Raw genomic sequence first — 24,810 nt, 5'->3', positions numbered from 1 at the left:
CACTAAGTGTTTCTTGTTTGACGATATAAATCATTTTGCAGAAAGCGCTTTATATAAAGCTGGTTTGCAGTGTGAGCATGGTCCAAAGTGAACAGGTCTCATGTGGACCTGTGGGCAGATCCACTGGGATAATGAATAAAAGAAAAGAGGCCCCTGCTGGTGCATCTGGCCTTCTATTGGTGCCCCGAGACCAAAGTAATCTGTTTCCTCTGCCCCACAAGCCTCACTGCTGGCCTCTTAGGACTCCAGTTCTGATGCTTGGGGACACCTTCAAGTATATTTAACAGTTCCAAGCTGAATCACACAGCTTGGAAAAGGTAATGGGTCTTAAAGCACTGAATGCATTCAGATGACCTTTAATTTTTTATTTGAACTCAATTAGGATAACAATTACACTGTGTTCTCTGCTTGCTCAAATTTCTACTCTTCGTTTTGGGTTTTACCGCTTGTGGATTTGTGTTCATGTCCAGAAACAGATCAAGATGATCCGCAAATAATCGGATATGTCTTAAAATTAGTACCACATATGGAAACACCACAAGTCAGATTTCTGCAATGGTGAAAAGATTTGAATTGGGTTGTTAAGTCTGTCATGAAAAAGTTGGACATAATTGCATATGGACAAAAAAGTAGATTTGGGTCAAATTCATCTGCTGTGTGAATAAAGCCTAAAACGACAGAACCTCAAATAGATCATAAGAAGCTGTGATGTAAGAAGATAAGAAAGTCTTGTGTAACCAAATCTGCCAAACATTTGTAGAACTATTCTGTTGGTAAACTATAGAACATGTTTCTACTACAGCTGCTCAACAGACTAAACGTAGATTTGTGTAGTAAAATGAGAAAAGGCTTTATGATTACATTTAAACCCAGAAATGAAGTATCATACACAATAAATTTATCCACAGTCATCTTCTGCTGAAAATACATGGCTGAACCAGGAGCTAATGGTGTCATAAAGATATAATCACAATTTCGAACCAAACCAAAATATTTACCAATGTCCTAGCTGCAAGATTTTCAACATATTCAAGACCAAAATATTGTTGCAGGACAGACACACAGAGCATAAATCTGCAATTATCTAGATCACCACAATGTTGATGAAACATTCTTAAAAGCATTCGGGTCTGATGATATTTCTGCATCTATTTGAAAAGGAGGGATTACCCAGAAGAAATAATTTAGATTTTAAAACCCACGATCTTCCTAAATCTCAACAAAGATTCAGATTTTACAGTTTTCTGTAATTTTTTTTGTTTTGTTTACTTTACTAAACTTTTGTAAGTGGCTGTTGTGTTTAATCTGATTTGTCTTCAACTACAGCGATTGAAATAAGCCTCCTGCTCTTCTATGTGAAGATAATCAGATTTTGTACATTTTGGTTCAAGTTTAGTTTATAGAGAAGGGACTAAAGGTGGAGTACAAAGAAAGAAAACAAGTCAGGTTTATATAAAATCGAATCTATTTAAACACAAGTAAAAGTGAGACATTATGTAACAATGTCACAACTTTCAATTGGAGGAGTGTTCATTGTGAAGTTAAAACTACTGAATCTTGTTAAAATGTTGCTTATGTGAGTTGAAGATTAGATTTACTCTTAAACCATCACTTGACCCATTCGAAAGCAAAACAACACTTAAGTTGATCCGTTTTTGCTGATCCTTGTTACTGATCAGCAACCCACACTAAGACGCAGAAAGCACCACTTAGCACAAAGTTAGCTACATCAACCCCACTTGTACTCATATTGTGCATCAATCTTCTTACACTGGCAAATCCAGGGCTTACATTACACAGAAATAAGCAGTGAATATTAGTAGAATGAGCTTACTGGAGCATTGTTCTAACTGAGCTTTCACAGGGAATTTCCTGGCCTACAGTTAAAGAAAGAAGATATTGAGGACCAAAATAAAGTAGTTGTTGGCCACGGTCTACGGGAGATGGAGTTCAGGGGATTTAGGGGGTGTTAAGATGATTTGTAGGCTTTTTCTCCTATCAGATCATCTAAAATGTGAGTGATTACACTGGTAATCATCTGCAAGCCCACACTGGCTCAGTCTGTGCTTAAGAGATAAAGGGCGAGAGACTGACTTAAGAATGGAGGCAGGAAGAGAGCGACAGACCTGTGAAGGAGACAACAAAAAGAGGGATAGGAGGAAGAAGGTGGCAGATTAGGATGGCCATTCTGCCTCTTCATCAGCTCCTCTGTCTCTGCATCTCTCTGTCTTTCTCTTCTACACATTCAGATATTCATTTGTGCTTGGCCCAAACAAATAGCTGACACTGCCTCATCAAAGCTGTGGATTGGCAGCCTGGGCCAAGTGGGGCTGTTGACAAGCAAGGGCACTGAAAGCAGAGGAGGAGAGGAAAGAGCAAGACAGAGAAATCCTTCCTGTAATTCCCCAAACTGTAATCCATTGGGTTTAATGGTGTATGTGTGTGCGGGGATTAGACGTTTATCGTTACTGCTCTGGTGCTGTTATGTGTCGGTGTGTTAAGAGTGAGGGAAGAAAAGCCAAGCTCGCATGGAAGACCCAACAATGCCGGCAGAGGGATTTAATCCATAGCTCTCTATCACATATCCACATATTTGGCCAATAGGAGGGACACCTAGCTTATTCACTTCAGCTGATGCCACCGATTAGGTCTGATCTGGAGACAACCCTCACTACACTCCCCCTCATCTACACTAATTCTCAGACATCTGTTGTTGGACTGTATTTTCGCAACATTATAGATTTTGCTCCTGTGGGATTAAGAAAGTCTCCCATAAAACCCATAGCTTCATCAGATTAAAAATTTAGTAGTACATCTTCACACGCAATTCAGTTGTGCCGCTCTACTCATCTCTGATAGATTGCATAAATCACAAACAAATGTTAGCGGACAGTAGCTATTGAACAAGTTGTGAACATACCTGCTGGTCCAAGAGGACAAAGACCAAGTCAAAACCGGCGTGGTCAAAACTAGGATTGAAATGTGGCTTTGACCTACTTCTCTAAGACTTGAGACCTGACTTCTACTAGTTCCTTAATGACTTGAAACATATATGACGTGAAAGATTTAAAACATCAGTTGAAACTGATCCTCAGAGGATTAAGCATGACTTTGACTTGCCATTTAACGTAGGGTGAAAAACTGGATAATTTAATTGAACTCTTCCCTCAGTGACATGAGACTTCACTTTAATTTGGCTGTCACCGGATTGACATCTAACTTGGAGCAAAAGACTTGAGACTATATCTATCTATATTTACTTGGATTTAAGGCAACACTACTGACCCTAGTCTTGATTTAGACTTTGGACTTCAACTTAGATGAAAGACAGGATTTAAGTTGCACTTGCCACTGAAAGACTTTACACTTGACTTGGAAAAATGACTTGGGAACATCTTTGGTAGCTTCTGTTAAGCTGAAACATGCTCATTAAACAACAGCTCAAAAACGTTTTTTCTGCGAGCAGGAGCAAAGCTGATCACATCAATCTTTACTCTGGAGTCCACAGCCGGGACTGGCCGCGGCTTTGTCCGTTGGCTCGAGAAAGACATGAATCAAACTGAGGGAGCCAGATTAGCCTTTGGTAACAAGGGATAATGGTCAGAACATAAGAAAAACATACTTTCACCATCAGCAGATACAAGCCTGGACATCTTTCTTTTAAGCTAACACGCACTAATTCACGGGTCGGCAGAAACCCTCCCAAATGTACACACACTGAACATGTGTCCTGCAGATGTAGTAGCTATGAAAAAAGGCCCCTGTTCTCCTTGTGTATACGAGATAGAAAGAAAGTGAGTTAGAGAAACACAGAGACAAGAAATACCTGAAGAATGCAAATACATGGGGGGAAGAAAGAAGAAAAATTAAATGAACATTAATTCTCCCTTAGAAATTCCCTCTCCTCAGCACGAGGAGATGAAAGAGGAGTTGTGTGCGTTCTGATATTTATGTCTTCTTAAACACACGACTGGAGTTTTGGTTTGGTAGATGGGGGCCTTGGCTGCATGGGTACCCAGGGGCCCCTTATTGCCTGGTTTGCTAATTAGGCATAAATCTGCACGATTGAGCCAATGGTGGATTAATTAACTGTTTATTTCTCTTCACTCCTCCCCTGGAACCACCAGATCGTGGGATGTGGAGGAAGAGTGGACGAAGTATTGGGCGTGGCATTTTGGACAAATGAACGACTCTGACAGTTGTAAATGTGCGTGTGTGTGTGGCCTTCTGTAAATAATGTGTCAGCGCTGTCTTTTTAAATGAATGTGGGTGGATGTCTCTGTCATTAGTCACACCGCTATGCTTGTTAGGTTGGAGTGGCGACTGCAATGCAATACTAAAAGTACTAGGCGAGGGCACGAGGGACTAGGAAGCAGAGACCAGAGGAGTGGCTAAAGACTGAGGACAATGATGAGAGATGGGTGGGATAAAATGGTGTAATAGGAAGGCAAAAGGAGAGAAATAAGTGGTTGGCTGTGCGTGTGTCTATTGGGGATCCGGGTAACGCTGCAATCTGTACACAATTAGGACTCCATTAGAAGTTTAAAACAACTCATGACTTCCATCTGTTCCTGAGGCTGGGAATGTAAGATTGGAGACGACAGGTGTCTAAATGTTTATCAGCCCTGCTGCGTTTATTCTTGTGTCTCTGAGGTAGGAGGAAAAATGACCTGCACAAATCTTACTCAAACTAACATTCACTGTGGCAAGAATAAAACATGTGCTGTTCAAAACCTCGGGAGTCAGGACTACATGTACTTTGGCAACAAGAGTTTAACTCTATACAACTATGAGGTTAAACACAAATTAGGCACAAGCACTCGCATAAGCTTGCACATCAATTTACACAAAAAAAAAGGCTACAAAGACAAATCTGTTTACATTTGAGATCTGAAATGTATTGAAATTAAGCCAAATGGATAAACAGGTTTTCAATTTCACAATCTTTGATGATCAGGGACATTCAGCTCTTTTTTTTAAAGACTAAAACAACAAAGACACAAGACTAGCTTAAGATGATTATTTTTGAATTGTCAACTACAAGGTAAAGTTAACTTAATATATGGCTAAATTATTATACTACAATATTTTCCAAGGTAAAAACAGTCCTTAAAAAACACAACAGACCACAGCTAAAGAACATGGTAAGCAGACTTTCAGCTCTTCGTGCGAGTTTATATCAAGCACTGGGGTATGCAGTGGTGGTTCAGCTTAAACACATGGAGGCCTTAGTCCTCCATGTGTGCGGCTATCGCAGGTTCGATTCCCAGCCTAGTAACCTTTGCCGCATGTCTTCCCCTTCGCTCATAACCCTCTACTGTCAATACAATTTACTGTCAATTAACTATCAAATAAAGGCCACTAGAGCCAATAAAGACTTAAACTTTATATCAAGAACTTCATTCAGAAGATTTACATTTTTGATTTTGACAAAATCAAACACTGTCTTTTAATGGCACCAACATTTTCTGACTTCTTGTCACCATTTGGTCCTAAATCTCCTTTTACTTTGTTCTCATAATCTCCTTGTGTACTTTACTAAATGTTGCCAGTTTATTTCTCGTGACAGTTGAGTATTTTTGATGAAATAGGGCTAAAATGCTTGAAAATGTTTAAACCATACATTTAATTTAAATGTTTAGCATTTGTATTTCAATGCATTTTGTAGTATGCTTCCATTTACACTGATGAGAATGGCTCTCCATTGTCTTTGGGCTAAAAAAAAAAAAAAAAAAGACCTTCCCGAATGTAAGTCAAATTAATTGAAATTATAGCGTATCATTAAGCAAGATCATTGCTAAATCTATCCAGTGTCAAGCAAGGGAACATGACCGTTTCGGTCAACGTTGTTATATTAGTTATACATCTGAACTTAAACATTATTTAAATCTGTATTAATTAAAACAATCATCTGTGCATCTCCAATGTCTACTGGGACAGACTTTATTTATTTTATCACACTGCAGAAACATCTACTCATCCTATCATAATCTTTATTTGACCGAGACCCTTCTTCAACCTACAATTTAGCTCCAATCCTTCATCCAGCTCCACATGTCAATCCCCTTTGAGCATTTTATGCAGATTTGCAGCCAATTTGTTGCTTTCCAATTGCAAAATAAACATAATAATGAGTGGGAAGAAATTCTTTAAACATGTGTGTAAAACACTTTTCAAGTGCAAAAGGAAGATTCATGGGGATGTTCATGCAGCGCGCAATCAAGCCGCTGTCTGCATAGCCTCCCCAGCATTGAAACATTTAATCTGCAATGAACACTTTTCTTTTCGCTTTCTTTTGGACCTTATTCCTCTGCACCCCCACCCTTCCCTCCCTCCTGTTAGCCTCTATCTTCTTCTTTCTCTCTCCCGCTCTCTCTCTCTCTGCCTCGCTGGAGATCTTTCCCTCTGGCTGCCAGAAACCACAATCATAAAATTATTAAAATGCTGTTTGGCTGCCATTAATCAGCAGTGGTGATAAATCCTCGTGTGGGAAGTGACAGAGCATTAGTAACATACCTCTTGGCCTCAAAGACAGAGAGTAATGAGCCACGAGCCGGACCGGGTCAATCATAAACTCATCAAATGCGTCATTTAATTTCTTCATTTAGACAAACACAATTTGTTTATGGGAAAGATATCAGGTGTTGTGGAATGAGAAACGGCGCTGAAATGCTGGTGCATTAATCAGGGCTTGATTACACGCGACTCTGCGGTTGTTTATCCTAATTTCATTCATTTCCATCAACAAAGCAAACACAGACGAACACAGCCATTAGTGATGGCTGGGGATGGCACAATTACAGCCTCGTATTAAATAAAGTGATGATGAATGGTCCAATACAAACTAAAACAAAGGGGTTTTTATTACTTCAAATCCATTCCAGCCTTTGCCTTCCTGGTGTGAAAAGAGGGGAGACGCCGTTTCAACTTCACCACCGAGACATATTGATGAGAAAGAAAAAAAAAAAAAAGGGGGGGGACTGAAAAAAAAAAACTTTTAGAGAAGTATTAACTCCTTTGAAATGACAGTTGGTTATATATGATAGCAAAAGGCTGCCTTATGCATGGAAACTTCTGTCACAGTTAAATTTTTAATTGAAATCAGTGGGTGAGCTTGTTATTGAACCAACCGAACCCGTGACGGCAACACACAGAAACACACAAGTGCATCATCCGTTCACCTACGATGCACACAAACGTTACGCAGCAAACACTTGTGTGTGTGAACCACACATACCCCCCACAGGAGTTGATAAAGATGAAGAAACGAGCAGCAAAGTCAGAGATTTTTCTTGATCATGCAAGGCTTCAAGGACCTAACCAGCATGTTTGCAGCCTGTTGATGCAGGGTAACCACAACGCTTCCAAAACAGCATGGGACGTCCACGTTTTTCTCCATGCGGTACTACTGAGTGCAAGGGATTAAAAGTAAAAACACGACAAAAAGACCGTAAAAGGCGCTGTAAGACTGACCATCTGGATTTAAATAATGTTTCATTATTTTTTAGAACATCACAGTTTTTGGGGTGGGGGTAAACATTTAGCAGTTAACTACAAAATGAATGAAAGACATATTGCTTTCCCTTTTCTGCGTCAGCTACAACCCAGCTGATGAATTTGTTATATCTCTTCTGCAAAGAAACGGAGGGCAGAAGAACTAAAGTTTGGCAGATCAAGGCTAACTCTGTTTGTCATTCGCATTTATGCTTGGCTAACTCATTACAAAAACACACTGATGTTTAAAAGTCTACATTCATGGCTATTTTTACCTATTTTAATGGCAATACAGCAAAGAGAATGTTTATTTGAGACTGTCCATTTTTAATTACTAATGCATGTTTTCTTTACATACTTTAGGTAAAGAAAGAAAAAAAAATTTTTTTTTGATTTGTTTCCTTCACCAAAGATTTTACCAAAATATAATTTCAAAGCTGGTGAGCGAACTGGATGTTATATTTTAAATATTTCTACATGCTTCGTCGCTATCCCAGGTTTTCACAACACATTTATAAGAGCGACAATAACATAATATTTATATTTAATACATATTTTCTTTGTCTGTATATATGCTTTTTGTGGAATAGCACAAAAAGCCATATCATTAAACTACTTAACGAATTGACAATATTTCCATTTTGTTTGCAGGATGTCAGAGTACGAGCTGATGTCTAACGTGCAGCCTTACGTCTTATGTGCCTTACAAATTACTCTTAATTTGAGCAGCTGAATTGAATTTCCCTTTTGGATTAGTAAATTATTTTTGAAATGAGATAAACTGAATTAAATTAAACTTAATATTTGCTTAGAAACTCATTTAATTTTAAAATGACATCTTGCAATGTAATAAAATCCGAGTACATTGAATAAATACAAGCAATATAAAGGACATTTTCTATTTTCGTATTCAGTTTAGGGTAGAGGAGACGTCAGAAAGTTAAGAAACATTACAAACAATGCGAGTTACCTCTTTTAACAATTACATTTAAAAAAGGGCTAAAACACAGTTGTTAACAGTTAACATGTCTTACTAAAGTGTGTCTTTTCTACTCTACGCCTGTAATTACTTTAAAATTTATGTAGAAGCCAGTTTTTCCTTTGATGTTAAAGTGTCTCCTCCTGTCAGAGGTTAGCGCTACTTGGGAGGTAAAGTACTCCTTGTAAAAGATGAGACTTGTGTGCTCAGGGTGCCACAAGGAGCAGTCTCACCCTGCATAAATTCACAGACCACCAATCATGATTAACAACCAACACTTCTATAATAGGTAAAGATGCGATTACATTCCAGGCATAATTGCACAGCGCTGGCCTTAACATGAAGAATAGTGTGTCAGAGAGCAGAAATTACTCCAAATCATGAGGCAAAGTGCAGGTCAGCGCCGCTGTAATCCATTTATGTCTAATTCAAGGCCAATTGAGCTGCCACATCCATTAAATCCCTGCAGAAACATTTACAAAATGGAGGAGATGGCATGATTCTATGAAAACATGATTTCACAAGACAGCCTGCTAAAATATTTACAGCTCTTCCCTCACAAAGATTACCCAGCAATAATGCCACATGAATTCAAAAATACAATCTCGACTGAGTTTTCTTTATTCTGCATTCTTTACCTTTCTGCTTCCCTTTCCACCGCCGCCCAAAATGCTCCGCCAGCAGTCCAAGGTAATTAAATTACTTCACAAAGTTTACTTAACAGTAAATGGTTAGCAAAATTTAAGGTGATTGCAAATTTGCTTTTATTCCACTTCAATGGCTGGCCTCTACAAGGCTCGTCTGCAAATAATTAGCGCATACATTTGCATCGAAATCATTTAAAACCATATGTTGGAAGATTATGGAAAGCGGGCAAATTAAAAATATTCTTCTTTTTTTCTGTTATGGAAATGCCTACATGTCGAGAAGAGGGGAGGGGGGAAGCAGTCGTCTGCATGTGTATTCGAACACCGACAAGTAGGGGAGCGAAAAAACCTGAAGGGCTGGCGGGGGGGGCTTACTTGGAGGAGCTCTTTCTCAAAAGCTCGCCAGATGCCGTTTGAAATCTGCCCACTGAAGGTAAACAAAACTTACACAATCACTTACTCTCCTGCTCTTTCTCACACACGTTCACAGAATCAGAGTGATTTCTTTAACAGGCTCCGACTGGCAAAGTACACACACCGCTCCCCAAGGTAAGACGAGTAAAGTTGTGCATAATTTCACAAACATGTACCGTAAGTAACACCTCCGATATCAATGAAATGTGAAGATGGCGAACACAGAAATAACACACATCAACAAAAAAATATATACAACTTAGAGATGCAGGTCCTGGCTTGTTCCAGAGTTCAATAAATTAACTCATTACTGAAAAATGATTCAGTTTTAATAATGATTATTAAACATGTTCCGTATGTAACATGGAATTTCACACCAATTTTGAAGCCGTGACCTGAATATTTCTTAGTGTAAGTCTGCTAAAAAGAAATCTCAGAAATAAAATTATTTTGAAGATATGTTTGCTTTTATTTATCTAATTAGTGATTACTAGTTCTAATTTGCAATGCCAACCTGAGCAAAAGGCAGCAAATATTTAAAAATTCAGTTTCATTTTTTTCCCCCCTTTTCATGTATCAGTACAAACAGGAAGTGCTTGGACTGTGGTCATCCTATAAAAACCATAAAACCCCAGCAAACTCTATTCAAACTTGTTCACAATGACACATTTGTCATGAAATCTATTTTTAGACAAGTTCCTATATATAGTTCCTATATGGTCTAAAATAAAAATGTGACCAAGTCTTAATATTGAGCTCAGTCAAGTGGCCCAGTCAAAGTCCAGACCTCAATCAGATGAGGAATTTGTGACAGGCAATTCACAGTCAATCGCCACCTAACTTCAGAATCTATAGATGTACAAGCTGTGTTTGCAGCAAAATGTGCATCTCCTTGAAGGGAGGAGGTATTTATGCAATAACTTACTTTATGTTTAATATTTTTATTTATTGCTATTAATTTGTAGAAATCAGTCTTCACTTTAAAATTTAGATTTTTTTTGCACATTTTTTGTTTAATAAAGGCAAAATGTGTTCATCAAGGGTGAATACTTTTTATAGGCACTGTAGATGGTGCTTTACAAACAGAGAACATTCACTTTCCAGCGAGATAACAAAAAAATATGGCTGTGCTTTAACATTGTGAAATCTCGTTACAAGCTTTTTAGTAATGAAATATTCTGTTCACTTTATAAATATTATTTTCCCAATTTAGAAGAGAGGTTTCAAATGGCAAATCAGGGTCTGGATCTAGACGTAAATGCAGTCTTCTTTGACCAAGATCGGCTGTTACGTTCATGAATGTCAGTTTAATAAGGATAAAATGAAATGATTAAAAAATATATATTTCTTTTATAGTATTTCTCTCAAATGCATTTCAGACATTCAAGGTATTGCTACAAAGAACAATTCTGGTTTCACATCCATTATATTTTAGTCAGTTTTAGCAAAAATGCTCTTTTAAAACGAGGAGAAATAACCCCCACAATTTGTTATCTTTTCCTTATACATGTCTTGGAGAAAACTGAAAAACAAATCCTGCACACAGCATGAAGACCTGTTATATACACTTGCATTTGAGTCCCAAAAAATGTAAACAGCTGTTCAGAAATTCTTGTACAGCAAATAATCAGCCCTTTATTAGTGCTCTGATGATGCTTACTTAAAACTTTTGGGATTAGCATTAGCCTCCAGGATAAAGCATTACTGGGTCAAGCTTTATTGAACTGACCCCATAAGTGGCAGGGCTGAGAGGACAAGAGAGGGCATCGCTGGGCAACACAAAAAGGACGCAGAAGTGCCTTGTGTTTATTATACCCATAAAACAAACCAAAAAAATCAATTGTACATAAACCTCTGATCCCGTCAGTTCTTAGGTCACCCGTTCCTCCCCGCTGCAGCTTACAGGAACCTCCGAATTGAAAAAACAGTTTCTCATTAAAAGGAAACACACTTCCAGGTACAGAGCACAGAACGTCAGGCAATTCCTTTGCTGGGAGAAACAGATTGAGGCAAGAGGCTCCAAGTATGACATATGACTCTGCACATGAAGTTTGATAAAAGCTTTCTGTCCATCGGTGGTTCAGTCTGTTTCACACTGCTGTCAGTTAGCAAGTAGGTGAGCATTAGAGGTTGTTTGTTAAAATCTAATTCAGGTATTTGAGTCCGATATAAGGCCAAGCCCCACTCCCCTCTCTATCTCAAAGACATAATTACGAGCGTTGACTGGAAGAGTGAGGTAATGGCACATAAATCCTGCTGATCAATGGTTACAGAGGCTAAATTACAGGACAGCCCAGTGCCATTATCCTACCGAAGGACAACATTCCTGCAAGCAGGCAAAGGGACTTCAACCGCTGGTCCGAAATACTTACATTAATGCGAACAAAGAGGAGGCTGCATGGAACTGGTTCTACCTTTACAACACAGAATCTCAATGAAAATAAAATAGACGAATGATGTGAGAGTACTCCAGCTGAAACAGCAAGCTTAATTTGTGAGCTGCAAAGTAAAGTTTATAGACTGTGCAGTTACGTCTTCGTCTTTTTTTCGTTTACTTCGTTCTTAAATTTGAATCTTAACCTCACCTGACCTGTATATGGATGAACATGCAATACCACTCTCTGTGCTTCTCCATTTCTGAGGCTGACCCAAACATGACATCAACCTATTATCTTTGGATTCTCATACACAAAATAACAGCAGCACGGTTGTGCAGAGCGTAATTTGTAATTTTCCGACTGCACATGGGAATATTGACAGCACAGGCCACCTTATCATCATGGTGCTGCTCATTTATCACCACTCAATTCATCTCTTGTAAGAAAAATATTACTGTTATAAGTGCATCTCAATAAAGTGAAGTTATGCTTCCCTCAGCTGACAAGCTTTACAGAGACACTGATTTTATTTTCCAGCAGGACTCAGCACCTGCCCACTCTGCCAAAGACGCCATTGGCCAATGTGTTGCTGTGCTTGATTGGCCAGAAAAATCAAACTGATCACATGCAGGAATTTATGCAAAACGAGCCGTTACCAGGTACTTCGTCCACATACTGGACCACAACAAGAGCTAAGGCTCGAAAACCGCTTTTGTTTCATTTTCTTACGTCTGCAATTTTTTTAACTTGAGAGTTTAATAAGAACTGCAAGCTAAAACTATTTTATGATTGGTGGTTACTTTTGAATGCCATATATAGATTTTACCTGTTAAAACAGATGAGCTGACATGCTGAAAACATTCTTTACTCTTGTAATTACACCACACTGCTCTTCTAAAACAACAGAATGTGCTCCCCATTAATTTTATCTTAAAAATCCCCTTATTGCATTACAGTACCCAGTTGTCACAGCAAAGTGGTATATGCTGAGGGTACAATAATAAGACATTTGGAGACACTGACAAATAGCATGTTATTAGTAGTTATTACAGGGTAACTCCCCTGAAGTCGTCTAATGGAAATTTCCTTTGAAAGGAGGGTCATGTTAGAAGAATACCAAAATGACCAGATTGATAGGTAATTAAAACAAAAATACTTCAACTGGATCCCCAAAAGAATCTGTGTTGCATTCAAACAAACACATAAAAAACCGAGAAAACACAGAATCGAGCAACTAGATCTTCTCCGAGTCTCTGTCCCAATCATCCACACAGAACAAAAGATGGCAGCCTCCTAAATGTGGCAAATTAGCCCTTTAGTTCCAGAGGGGGTAAGGTGACACCCTCCATGTATGTGGTCTGTTCAGCACACATCTGTCAGGGGCAGTGGGAAGAAAAGCTTGAGAGAAAGGGTGTGTCTGTGTGTGAAGGACCCGTGCAGAGACAGAAAAGCTTAAAACACAGTATTCACTGTGGAAGTATTAATCATAAAAGGTGATGCTATTAAGCTGAGCTAATCAGTCACCATTCTGCTCCTTCGTGCCTGTCACTCATTAAAAAAGCAAACATATACACACAAAAATAGATGGAGAACAGTAGAAATAGGCTGATACATGTGATGCTGAAGGTGATAGTCTTTAATATGTTAAAAAATATGACATAACAGACTTCAAAGCAAATGTTTAACAAGGTGTTTGGTTTAACGTTGCCATTGTTGACTGAGTGGTTGAAGTTTTTAATGGCCGATTCTACACAGGTCGCAGGAAAGTTACAAATATCAACACAAGATAAGCACATTCTGCTTTGAAATAAGATTTTTTTTAAATCTGTTTTGTTCATTTCTTTTTCTTGCAAGAGTAGCTTTTAAAGAATTTCACAAATACATGGAAGCATAATAAATACCTTCTTAAATTAAACAATTATATTTGAAGTTTCAATTTATGATTTTGGGCATCATGGATCTCCCTGCACCTTCAGCCTCTAAAGTGCCTTGCCAAAGTATTTCTGCCTCTAGAAGTTTTTAACATTTTCTCCCGTTTACTGTGAAGGGAACATGGGAGCCACGTGAAAGAAAGTTATCTGGTTAGTTGAGATTAAAATCCAACTTTTCAGCCAACATGCAACACACTACATGTGGTGAGAAACTAACACTGCATGTTAACAAGAACCCCATAGCCACTTTGAGACATGGTAGTGGCAGCATCATGTTGTGGGGAACGCTTTTCTTCAGCCGGTCCGGGCAGTCCCAATTGGAAAAAAGTTCTAATTTTGAAGACCATGTATTATTTTCTTTTTATTTCACAATGATGAACTATGTTCCCTTAATCTATCACATAAAAATTCCAATAATAATTGACGTTTGCGAATGTAATGAAAGATGCTTTTCACAGAAAGCACAAAACTTTCAAAGAAAAGTGCAATAGTAAAAGATACATTTTAGTTAAGCAGTATTTAGTAATGAAACTTTGACAAATTTAAGATTGAGAATGAAGAACTGAGCCTTCCTCCTACCGAATCCACCAAGGTATCAAACCGGAGAGCGAAAATTAATTCAGACCAGTGAGGCCCTTCCAAGTTCAAGCCTCTGATGAGATCTTAAGGATTGTTTGTTTTTCTGCTGTCGAAGGTTTAAATAGGGAGAAGGAGAAGGTTTTGATGACCTCCGGCCTTCAGGTCCTAAGTGGGTGTTCTGCAAACACTTCCTATTGACGTGTGGATAAGTAGAAGCCCGCTGCCGTGCAAAGTACTTATGCTCATTTGAGTGGAAATGGACATCGCTGTGAAAAGAGCAAGGACCCGAGCGAGTGGCTGAAAAGCAGAGAGCACAATATGAAGAGTGAAAGTGTCATGGTTGCCGTGTGTGTGCACGAAAATATGTGGATGCAAAAATTGTTCCTTTTGTGAATGTTTTGCAGGGAAGCTGCAGCGGCTGCGGTTCAGTGGATGACGACGCAAAAATGCACAGCAACGAGAAATAAAAGGCTGAACTTCCTCTGCAGTGAGCACCTGTCCAGAGCGTTTCCTTGTGATGTGGAAATCAAAGTGGAGACACAAAAAACATGGCGGAACGGATCATGACATAGCAGACAATACGAAGCATTGTTGCTGCTACTTAGAGTTAGCTGCTTGGAACTGTACAAATACAGGCCTGCTAAAAACATGCAACACAATGTGTCGCATGACAGCCACATACTCAAAGGTTTTCAGTCATTTTTAGCCCTTTGAGCAACTACTCACTTTATTCAAAAGTTTTGTCAACATGTGAAACTGTAAACAAATGAAATAAATATGAAATTAAAAAAAAACATTTAAAAAAGTATTTTGCAACTTCTAATACGTTTGCATACAAAACTGAATCATATTTTCCTCCCCATCAGGTTTGATACCCAACACAATTTCTGACAAAAAGGCGTAACCCAAGCATGATGCGACCACCACCAAATGGTTGCACTCAAATTTATTCAATGGAAGCATAGTAAAGAGAGCTAAATAAAAGTGTATGCTCTATTTTTATTATTATTTTTATTTAAAGCACATTTTACAAACTTTTCCTTTTCCTTTTTGTTCTTCTGTCATAAAATAAGCAGAAGTTTCCAGTTGTGATGTGGCAAATTGCGACTAAATTTAAGGGCATTGCATTCAAACCATTGTACTAAGGTGGCAACAAAAATATTTACGTGATAATTTTAATTATTAATCAAAAATAATAAGTATCCCTGTTGCGGAGCAGCATCCTCTGTGCGTGTTTATATGTGTTATATGTAGGCCAGGCAGGAAGTGACCCATAAACATATCCATCCAGCTCTTTCATTGGGGGCCAGTGTTGCCCTCCTCATCCTACTCCATACACACGCACACACACACACGCACACACACACCCATCGAAGGCCCCCAGTGAGCGCTAAGCAGGCCAGCGGGCCAGCCGAGGGGGCTCATTACAGGTTCACAGAGCCCCCCCAACACAAAAGGCCTGAGCCGCTTTAGCCATGGGATGATCTGCTCTCTACTGACTAGAGAGTCCATAGACGGACAAAAGAGGGGAGGAGGAGGGGACGAGGTGGAAGAGAGCATAGAGGAGGAGAGAAAAGGAGTGGAGAGGAGAGGAGAGCCGCGGGCTTTAAGGATGTCAGGAGACCCCGAGAGAGAAAGCCTGGCGGGCGCTCAGAGAGGAACGGAGGGAAGGAGGAGGAGGAAGCTTAAGCTCCACGGCTACGTCAGGACATTAACATTCACTCAACCTTCCAACATCTGCTGCTTCCTCCTTGCCCTCCATCCCTATCTCCCTCTGCCCACCAACAACTCTGGAACAAAGACAGGAGGATGGCGGGTGAGCTGAGAGACACTAGAGGGACTAATAATAAAAAAAAAGTCACTAATAAAGAAGTGTAGATAAAATAAACGAAGGATTGACTACAGGATGCTTAGCATCTGTTGGTTAACTGAAGTATTAATGATTTTTGAATAAAGAAGGTGGCAGTGAGAAACAATATGCATCCCAAGCTTTTATCTGATTGGTTAAACTAAAAAAACAAAGTGAATAAAAGTACATTAAACAACTAATTTACAAGGATGTGGAGCCAGTTTTGATGCCCTATTTGTGTCAGAAAAATATTTCTAATGCAAATTACAATCCATAAAAATAGGTAGCTTTATACATGAACTGATGCATGGCAGGTTTAAAACATCTTCTGAAAACTAGCCTCAATTTGTCCCCATAAAATTACTGGAACTACACCATTTTCAAATACTTGAGTATTGTTTATATTCATAAAAAGTCCAAAAGATCAATATAGTTAATCTGATATAGACCTATGAGTTTTATATAGAGTAAAATGCGAAAAGTGCATTCATTAAAACAAATAAAAAAAATGTTTGGGCCGCCCAAAAAATTGGTGCATTGGTTACTATCCTTCTTCTAAAGTCTGGCCCAGCCATTAGATATGTCTGATGGCAGGAGGGAAATGTGATTTTTTTCTTTATTTTTCACTATTTCATCTTCTGATCAGCAATCAGAGTTCTAGTTTTAGCTCAAAAAATAGCTCAAATCTGCTAAACCAACTGTATCCACAGGCCTGATGCAGACCGTTCGGTTCTCTGTTTTCGGGACAATCTTTGACTGGGCCATAAACGTTTTATTGGGAAACCTCCATGAGAGATAGAGAGAAAAACCAGAAACCCAACCAGCGCATTAAAGCCTCTCCTCTCACGGTGCGCCAGGCCCTGAGCCTTCGTCTGCAGCTGTCTGGCCCGAAGCACTCAAAGCCACAAGCTCAAAGCCAGGAGGCTTTATTGCCATTAGCGGAACATTAGCGTTAAGGTGGGACGGAGAGGTCGGGGCATTTCACATGCCGAGGATAAATACTGAATCAAGATCAAGCGTTCTTCTTAAACTTGACTGCTACGCAGAAATTAAGTTGTTCCCACATCAAAAAAACCCCTCCTGTAACCAGAAGTAAACTATGTCGAGTGAATTTGAAGCATGACGAAGTACATAATACATGCCTCACAAAGCGCAATTCAGCAAAATCAGATCAAGGGATGGCAGTGTTGTTCTTTGGCCTCCGCAGCAGCTGAACAAGTCTTAAGTGAGGTGCGTATGTAGCTGGCGGGTGCTTTATAGATGATGTATAGATGCCTGGTCCTTTCATATATTTCCTGTGGTGAAATTAGAGCCCTGTTCTGAAGTGTTCTGTGTATCTGAGTGTGTGCGTGTGTGTGTGTGTGCGTGTGCGTGCGTGTGTGTGTGCGTGACTGTAAACATGAAGACATCTTTCTCCACAGTCAATCTCTGCCTGTCACATCTGGCTCGCAACTCTACTCCTCGAATACACACTGGAATATATACACCGTGTGCATGGTGACATCTATGACTTATGTACTGGGAGGAGCGTTTGAAATTAAGCTGCAGTGAATATGGGCCCGCGAGCGGTCAGAGTGGGTACAGCGCGCGCGCTCCCAGTCGTCTGAGACGCTGTGTGTTCGAGCTGTAGTTGTGGGACGTGTGGGAAGAGGAGTGTGAGACTGCGTGTGGGAAACTGACAATGAAACCCAGAGAACATGTCGTTTGCGGTAAAATTTCAGAAAACAGCTGACAGCTCTTCAGATTTTCGCAGCTTTATTTATCCTCTATTCTTATATTACTTCATAATTTGATTTTTTTTTCTTCCCGGCCAGAATATTGTATATTGTGGGAAAGTATTTATATTCGTTGTTCGTTTTCACAGTCTATCAAGTTACAGCCCCAAATTTCAGCGTGTTTTATTAGGATTTCATGGGAGAGACTGACAGAAGTTAGATGTGAACTCTCACAAATATCTGGCTTTTAATCTGAAGTGATTAAGAGTAAAGAGATTAGAAAAACCAGCAAAACTACTCGCTGTGGACTACACAAGTCAGAAGTTCATGGAAGAGTAGCAAAAAAGCTAAATTAATTTTAAGTACCCTGAACACAACATCTCTATTGTGAAACATGATGTTGGCAGCATGGTGTTTTGTGTGACAGCTTTTCTTCAGCAGGGACAGAGAATCTGGTAAGTGTTGATGAGTAATTCTGGAGAAAAAACTACTGGAAACACTAAAGCAGTCGGAGAAACAATTTGAATCAAAGCAAAGCCATCTATTAAGATGGCACAAAGTTCAGTTCTAAGAATCTATGATTTTAAAATCCATATAATCAATGTTAAAATACAATCTTAGTTTCTGACATTTTAGAGATAAGAATAGGCAACAATTCAACTATTTCTGTCTCTAAATATATGAAGAAATCAAGAGACTTAGGTGGAAGTGAACAAACGTGAATGTTATGCACTTACCTGCTGCCTGTAGGACCAAATGCATTCGAACCTTCACCTGCTCTGCTGGAGTCTGCAGGAAAGTGACAAACAGGCGGAGCTGTCTTGGTTACAGGTCACTTACAGGAGGTAAGTCAAGTTTGTTCAAGGCAAATAAGCAGGAAAAAAAAAAGATGACAATGAACAGAACCAAAGAAAAGCACTACAGAGAAACGTAATAAAAGCATCTCTTTTAAAATGTAGCATGTAGATTTGTTTGGCTTTAAGAACACAGCATTTGTAAGGAACTTCAAATAAATGGCATCATATTGATGTACTTTATCCAATTACTGACAACTGCCGTCTTGTTACCCTTTTCCTGACTGATACCTTCGTACAAAATGATTGTAAACAATCCTTTGTGAGATCTTTAAAAAATGTGTTGTGCTAAAGTACATAAATAATTAAATGTCAAGAACATCCTTCTAGGACAGCTCTGCATTATTTCAGTCTAATTAAACTCACCATAACTTATGACCAGAGTGAACTGGAGAAGTTTAACACTGAATCAACTGAGTCTGTTTAAGGATGTGAACACTTATGCAACCAGGTCATTGCAACTTTTTTTTTTTTTTTGAATGTTTAGAAATTTTGCAAACTCATTTGTTTGTTCTTCTGTTGGAAACTGTGGCCAAACAATTATATTTAAAGCAGAAAAAATACATTAGTATCTAGTTTTTTATGACAGAAAATGGTATTTTAGCAGGGGTGCCAACACTTTTGAAAGCTTCTAAGTAAATTTGCTTCTCGGAGTAAATCGGATCCAAAGCCAGAAGAACAATCAGCTCGTTTGCTTTGCCACTGAGAGATCACACAGCCCAGGACAGATGCCATACTTGCACAACTTCATCCGTGTAATATTGTGATAAAACAGCTGTGTCCCTTAGGCTAAAACAGATTTCACCCATGATAATCTTTAACTGCCACTATTAGAGCGAATGTACCCGTAAAAATGTCCTCACGGAGTACCCAGGGACAACTTCTGCGAGTTACTAACCCTGTCATCTGTGGAAGGAAAGGAAAGGAAAAAAAAAAACCCTGCTGGTGAAAAATAAAAAGAAAGCAACAACTCTGACACACCAGGGAGAATCAATGAAAAAGAGATAAAGAGAAATTTAGAGACAAAGAACGAGAGCGAGAGGAGTGAGAGGGGAAGAGAGAAAACAAAAGCTGCTGTAACAAGTCTTTGGAGAGTTGGATAAGAGGGCACAGAGAGCACATTTTACAAAGATCACAGCGAGAGGCTCAATATATTCCCCTTCCTGTTGTGTGCGTGCTCGCTCGCTCTCTCGCTGGCGCGTGCGCGGGACACGTTAAGCGGGAGCGAGCTGGGGAGGGGGGGCGGGAGGCCCCTGCGCTCTGACAGCTGTATTGGGAGGCGCAGCTCTTTTTCCTGACATGCCCTCTCAAAAGGGCCTCGCTGTAATTCCAATATCATTGCTATTAGATTTGTGGGTCTTAATTGTCAAGAAAGAATGATAGCTACGACAGAGCTATAAAAAGGCAGCGCGCGCCGCAGATTGCTCCTGGAAGGTTTTGTGGAGCTGCCGGAGCACGGCGGCCCCTCGTTACCATGCAGCGGTGGAGACGGCGTGTAGGATTAGAGAGAAATTAAATGCTAATGGGGATGGGATCTGAATCTGCTGCCTGGGAGCATCATTTAGACGACAAGGCCGGGGCGTCGCTGACAGGCAGCGCTTCCTCCCTCCTCCGCCTCCTCCTACTCACCCAGCTATTGCTCTCACTGTTCCCGTCTTCTCACTGCTCCCCCACCCAAAAAAAAAAAAATCTGATTTATCAAGTTGTAAACTTGTCACTTTGTAAAAACGTCACTTTTCGGTGGCAGTCGGGGGAAATATAATGACCGGCTTTAATGTCATGATGTCAGGGTGCTGTATCCTAGTCGGAACGCGCTTCAAGGCGCCGCCGCAGAAACCCACCGGGACGCATTTAATGCAAGTTAGTGGTAGCATGCGTGTACGGGGTTCTGAATGAAAACCTAAAATAAAATGTATCATTATGCCTTAAAAAGGAGAGAAAAAAAAAAGGCACAGTGATTGCTTCCGTATCGCCGTCCGCGCGAGAAACCGATACGACGATATCTTTTAGCATCTTTGAAGCTGTTTTCCTTGTCTACGTCAAATGCGAATGATCAGAGGCAGCAACATGAAATCGCTGCACCGGATTCAAACCCGCTGCTCTTCAGCTTAACCTGCTGAACAATTACAATGACACACAGCTCAGTCACGGTGCAATCAGTCACCTTAGGCAATAACGCCACACATAAATACGTCACAATCATTTTAGTTACAGTTTATTTCCATGCACAACCAGTAATTACATTAGCATTTGTTTACGTTGGCCTTGAGGTATATGTAGGACCACGCATTGTGAACCCACAACCACACGCGCAGACACACACACACAAAGCAGGCTCAAGTGGAACTAAACAGTGAATCCTAACACTGGTCCTATACTCAGCACTGGAGCTCTATACAAAAATCCCAGTCAGGATTTCCCCCCCACCTGTACCATGATCTGAGAGAAAAGTTTTAAGTGAGAGATTGCATTAAGCTGCATCTTCATTACTCTGTGATATCTCTTGTAACTTTAAAAAGTTGCAAGAGTTCCCTTCAGTTTATAGTGTTAAGTAGGACATTTAAACTGTTTTGAGTAACTTGTATTAGTAGTTAGCTCAGTTAGCATCTGTAACTGTTTCCAAAATTGTACATATTTCTAGACAATATTTCTCTTCCATCAGTCAGACAACATTTTCAAGCAAGGAGAGGAGTGTCATATATTCCTGTCAGTTTATTTGAAAAGCATTAACAAGATTGAAGAAACCAGTAATAAATGTATCCCAAAGTATAAAGGACTGTTAAAGGCACTTAAACAGTCATAAAATTACAGATTATTGCTTTCCAACACATTTTTCTCGTATTTCACGTAGCTACTTCCTCTGCGCATAATTAATCAGCAAACAATAAAGAAGACAGAAACTGAGCTCTCAAGAGGCAGATTTTTGCACCTCCCACAGGGAGGAAGGCGTCTGAAGTGGCATCCCACCTCAATTAGGACTGTGCCATCCCAGCGTACACAAACCAACGTGAGGGAGAAGATGTTCTCGGTGGGTTTCTGTTTAGAGAGACATTTTGATTTAAAAGAGCAGAGATCGAATGCTAAATGGAACCAGGTGATAAGTCAGAGATGTGTTGCTCAAAAGTGAGAGAGAGAAAGACAGAGAAAGAAAAAGAGAGAGAGGAAGAAAGAAGGAAGAAGGTTAATACACTTCTTCTATTGAACGGCGTTACATTACAGAGCAATTCATACAGTTAATGGACTTCACTTATGTACTGCAGTGCTGTTAACCAGTGAAAAGGATGACGTGCCTGGCAATAACTCTAACTGATGTAGTGTGTAGTGCCTGTGTCCAAACGCTGTTTGTTCCTCTTTGATTTTTTTTTTCCTGAACGCCAGCATTTTTTCCTCCTTTGTTCCTAATGAGGAGACAGCGTATGCGGCCACCTAGAGAAAAGTGGCAAAAAAACTGCTGCAGCCAGCAGCAGTTTTTTGTGAAAAGTGAAAAGAACAATTACACTCGTTCTTTCACTTTTGGTTCAAGATCTCAAAAATTCCGGTTGAGGCTGACAGCATCGCCCCAGTAATGAGAGCAGGAGAACAGACCTTAACTCTTAATCGGTATTAAATAAGAGTAGTAAATGATCACAAGAAACATGTTACTGCTGAAAATGTGATGAGGATAGAGTAGAGACTGCTGAAAGGTAGCCTTGTTTGAAATGTCTCTCTTGTTCATTGAAAATCCATCCAGTTATATAATTAAATCTCTTTAGGCCACTCTTTGCAACCTCCAAAAGCCACACACCTACTGAAATATAGATATAAATATACTTCCAAACTCTTTTTTTTACTTATTTTATACAAATCCAGATCAATGGGGAACCCTGTTGTTAGCTACAGTAAATGAACTGAAAAGATTCAAACTTAAACTTGAGTTAAAATAAGCACATCAGCTGTACAAAACGGACATTTCATACACACTCGAATTAACTGTTGCTCCTTTATGACTAAAACGCTAGTACTCCTAAAAACTACTAGCGCAAGAATTCATCATTCTTCTAGATTCACTTCAGGTTTTTTTTTGTGACAATGTTATTTTGGCTGCTGCCGTCTCCTAATTTCAATTAAATGTTTAGATTAAAACATCCAATTTTACAAAAGCGGCTTATTTTTGTTCATCTTGTCAATCTACATTAACCATCCAAAATTCAAAGAGCAAATATTTTCTAGTTGTGATATGTAAAGCAGACTATTAGTCAACCATGATATTTGGAGCACCACTGAATGCATTTAAGGCAAAATCTTTCCTATCAACACTTATAGGAAGAAAATAAAATAAAAAGGAAATGAAAAGTCCTGCTTTAGATAAATCTACCACTATTTGTTTATTACTGCCAGATAACACTTGCCTTACACATGACAGGAAGTCCAGCATACTCCCAGTGAGCCTATAGCCTGCGCCGCTACCTAATCACAGCGACGACAGACGCACCGAGACACGCTTAGCCGAGTTAAGTGCCCAGTGTCTGTTGCGCTACTCAAAAATAAACACATCCCATTAGAAAAATAAATTATCCTCACTCTGCTTTGTAAAGACAATGCAATCTTGTGTATAATGAGCACGCAGGAAATTTAATCTATTTGTAGCCTTGTTCTGGTAAACCAGAAGATTATTATCATCATTATTATCACTGAGGCTGAGGCCAGGAAGGCAAAGCACAGTGTGGTCGGTCAGTCCATAACTGGAGGACACAAAGAAAGGAAGAGCAAAGGTCAAACAGGACGTTTCTGCTGAAGTCGGGACCAGATTGTTGGACTTCTCTCTCACTAAGTGATTTATTTTCTCATTCACGTTTTGGCAAACAGGAGAGAAAAGGAGCAAACCACTAAATTGTGCCAAATACCTCACTGTCAGCAGCAGTTTGTCCCTCACATAATCTGCGCGCCCGTTTGTTTTTCACTAATCTCTCTGTCAATCTGTGATAATGATCTTCAATTCACGTCAGTCTACCAGCTCATGTGAGAAATTAATAAAATCTGGGGAAGAGAGCGGGAAGACAGGGTGATGAGGGAAGCGCCGCTCATCTTCTCCATGATTAGTTGATCTCTTGAATCGGCAGGCACAATAAGCGATCATCACTCAGGCAGATCCAAGGAGAAGCAGAAACTGTAAATTATCACTGATAGAGCACCATTCAGGAAGAAATTAGGTCACTTTGGAGGAAAACTGCACAAAACAAAACACCATTGCACCATTAACTAGTTTATGCTTAAAAGCAGGTGGAAGTCATTTTAAAAAGTGTAGAGAAGCAACATTAAACCTGGAAAAGAAAAAAGAAAGGACTTTTATGCTGGAGCAATCAACAGAAATGATGAGACATGAACTTACTGAATTTCGAGGCTGTACTAATCTAGTTATTTGCAAACTGGAACTTTTCTCCCATCATATTTACATGCAAACACTTGTTTTTGCACAAAAAAGTGTAATACTAACATCTTTTGGACATAGGCTACATTTTACTCAGCTATTCTAACCTAACTCCGTGTCTCTGTAGGCACAGAAACGTAGATCACTAGGCACATGCAGCGCAGACCAACGTTTGATTTTTTTTTTCTTTTTCGTTTTTACAATTCATATCAACTATAAGTATTTGACAACCTTGTGTCAGATCTACTCTGAGGGAGGGACATGTTCATGTTTTATAACTATCCTAGTTAATTTCCATTGAAAATTAAAGAGGAAGTCAGATGTACATTGATTTTCTCAGTCAAAATGTTGCTTCATTGTTTGAACAGAGAAGCAAATTATTGTTACATTATGTTTTTTTTTATTTATTGCCGACATGAAGCCAGCGTGGAGAGTCCACAAACACTCAGCCTGAGCATAAATGTAATTTATCTTTGGTGTTTAATAATTCATCTCAAATAATCTGTGTTCAGGATGGACAAGATGTGTAATTTTTCTAAACTCGAACAAAAGGTTGCAAAAGT

General features: G+C 39.4%; 1 protein-coding gene across 1 annotated transcript in view; it reads right to left on the bottom strand.

Moving 5' to 3' along the window:
• rsrc1 (arginine/serine-rich coiled-coil 1) overlaps positions 1-24,810 on the bottom strand; it is a 137,986-nt gene that overhangs the window by 54,415 nt on the left and 58,761 nt on the right. The window contains exon 6 of the mRNA XM_055028768.1: positions 18,724-18,775. Within this exon, the coding sequence (XP_054884743.1) occupies positions 18,724-18,775 (52 nt within the window). The remainder of the gene's footprint in view (positions 1-18,723; positions 18,776-24,810) is intronic.

This window comes from Poeciliopsis prolifica, unplaced genomic scaffold (genome assembly GCF_027474105.1).
Source record: "Poeciliopsis prolifica strain line A6 unplaced genomic scaffold, Auburn_PproV2 SCAFFOLD004, whole genome shotgun sequence".
NCBI classification, from domain to species: domain Eukaryota; kingdom Metazoa; phylum Chordata; class Actinopteri; order Cyprinodontiformes; family Poeciliidae; genus Poeciliopsis; species Poeciliopsis prolifica.
Note: the sequence above shows the minus strand (reverse complement) of the source record. Positions and strands in the feature narration are given on the sequence as shown.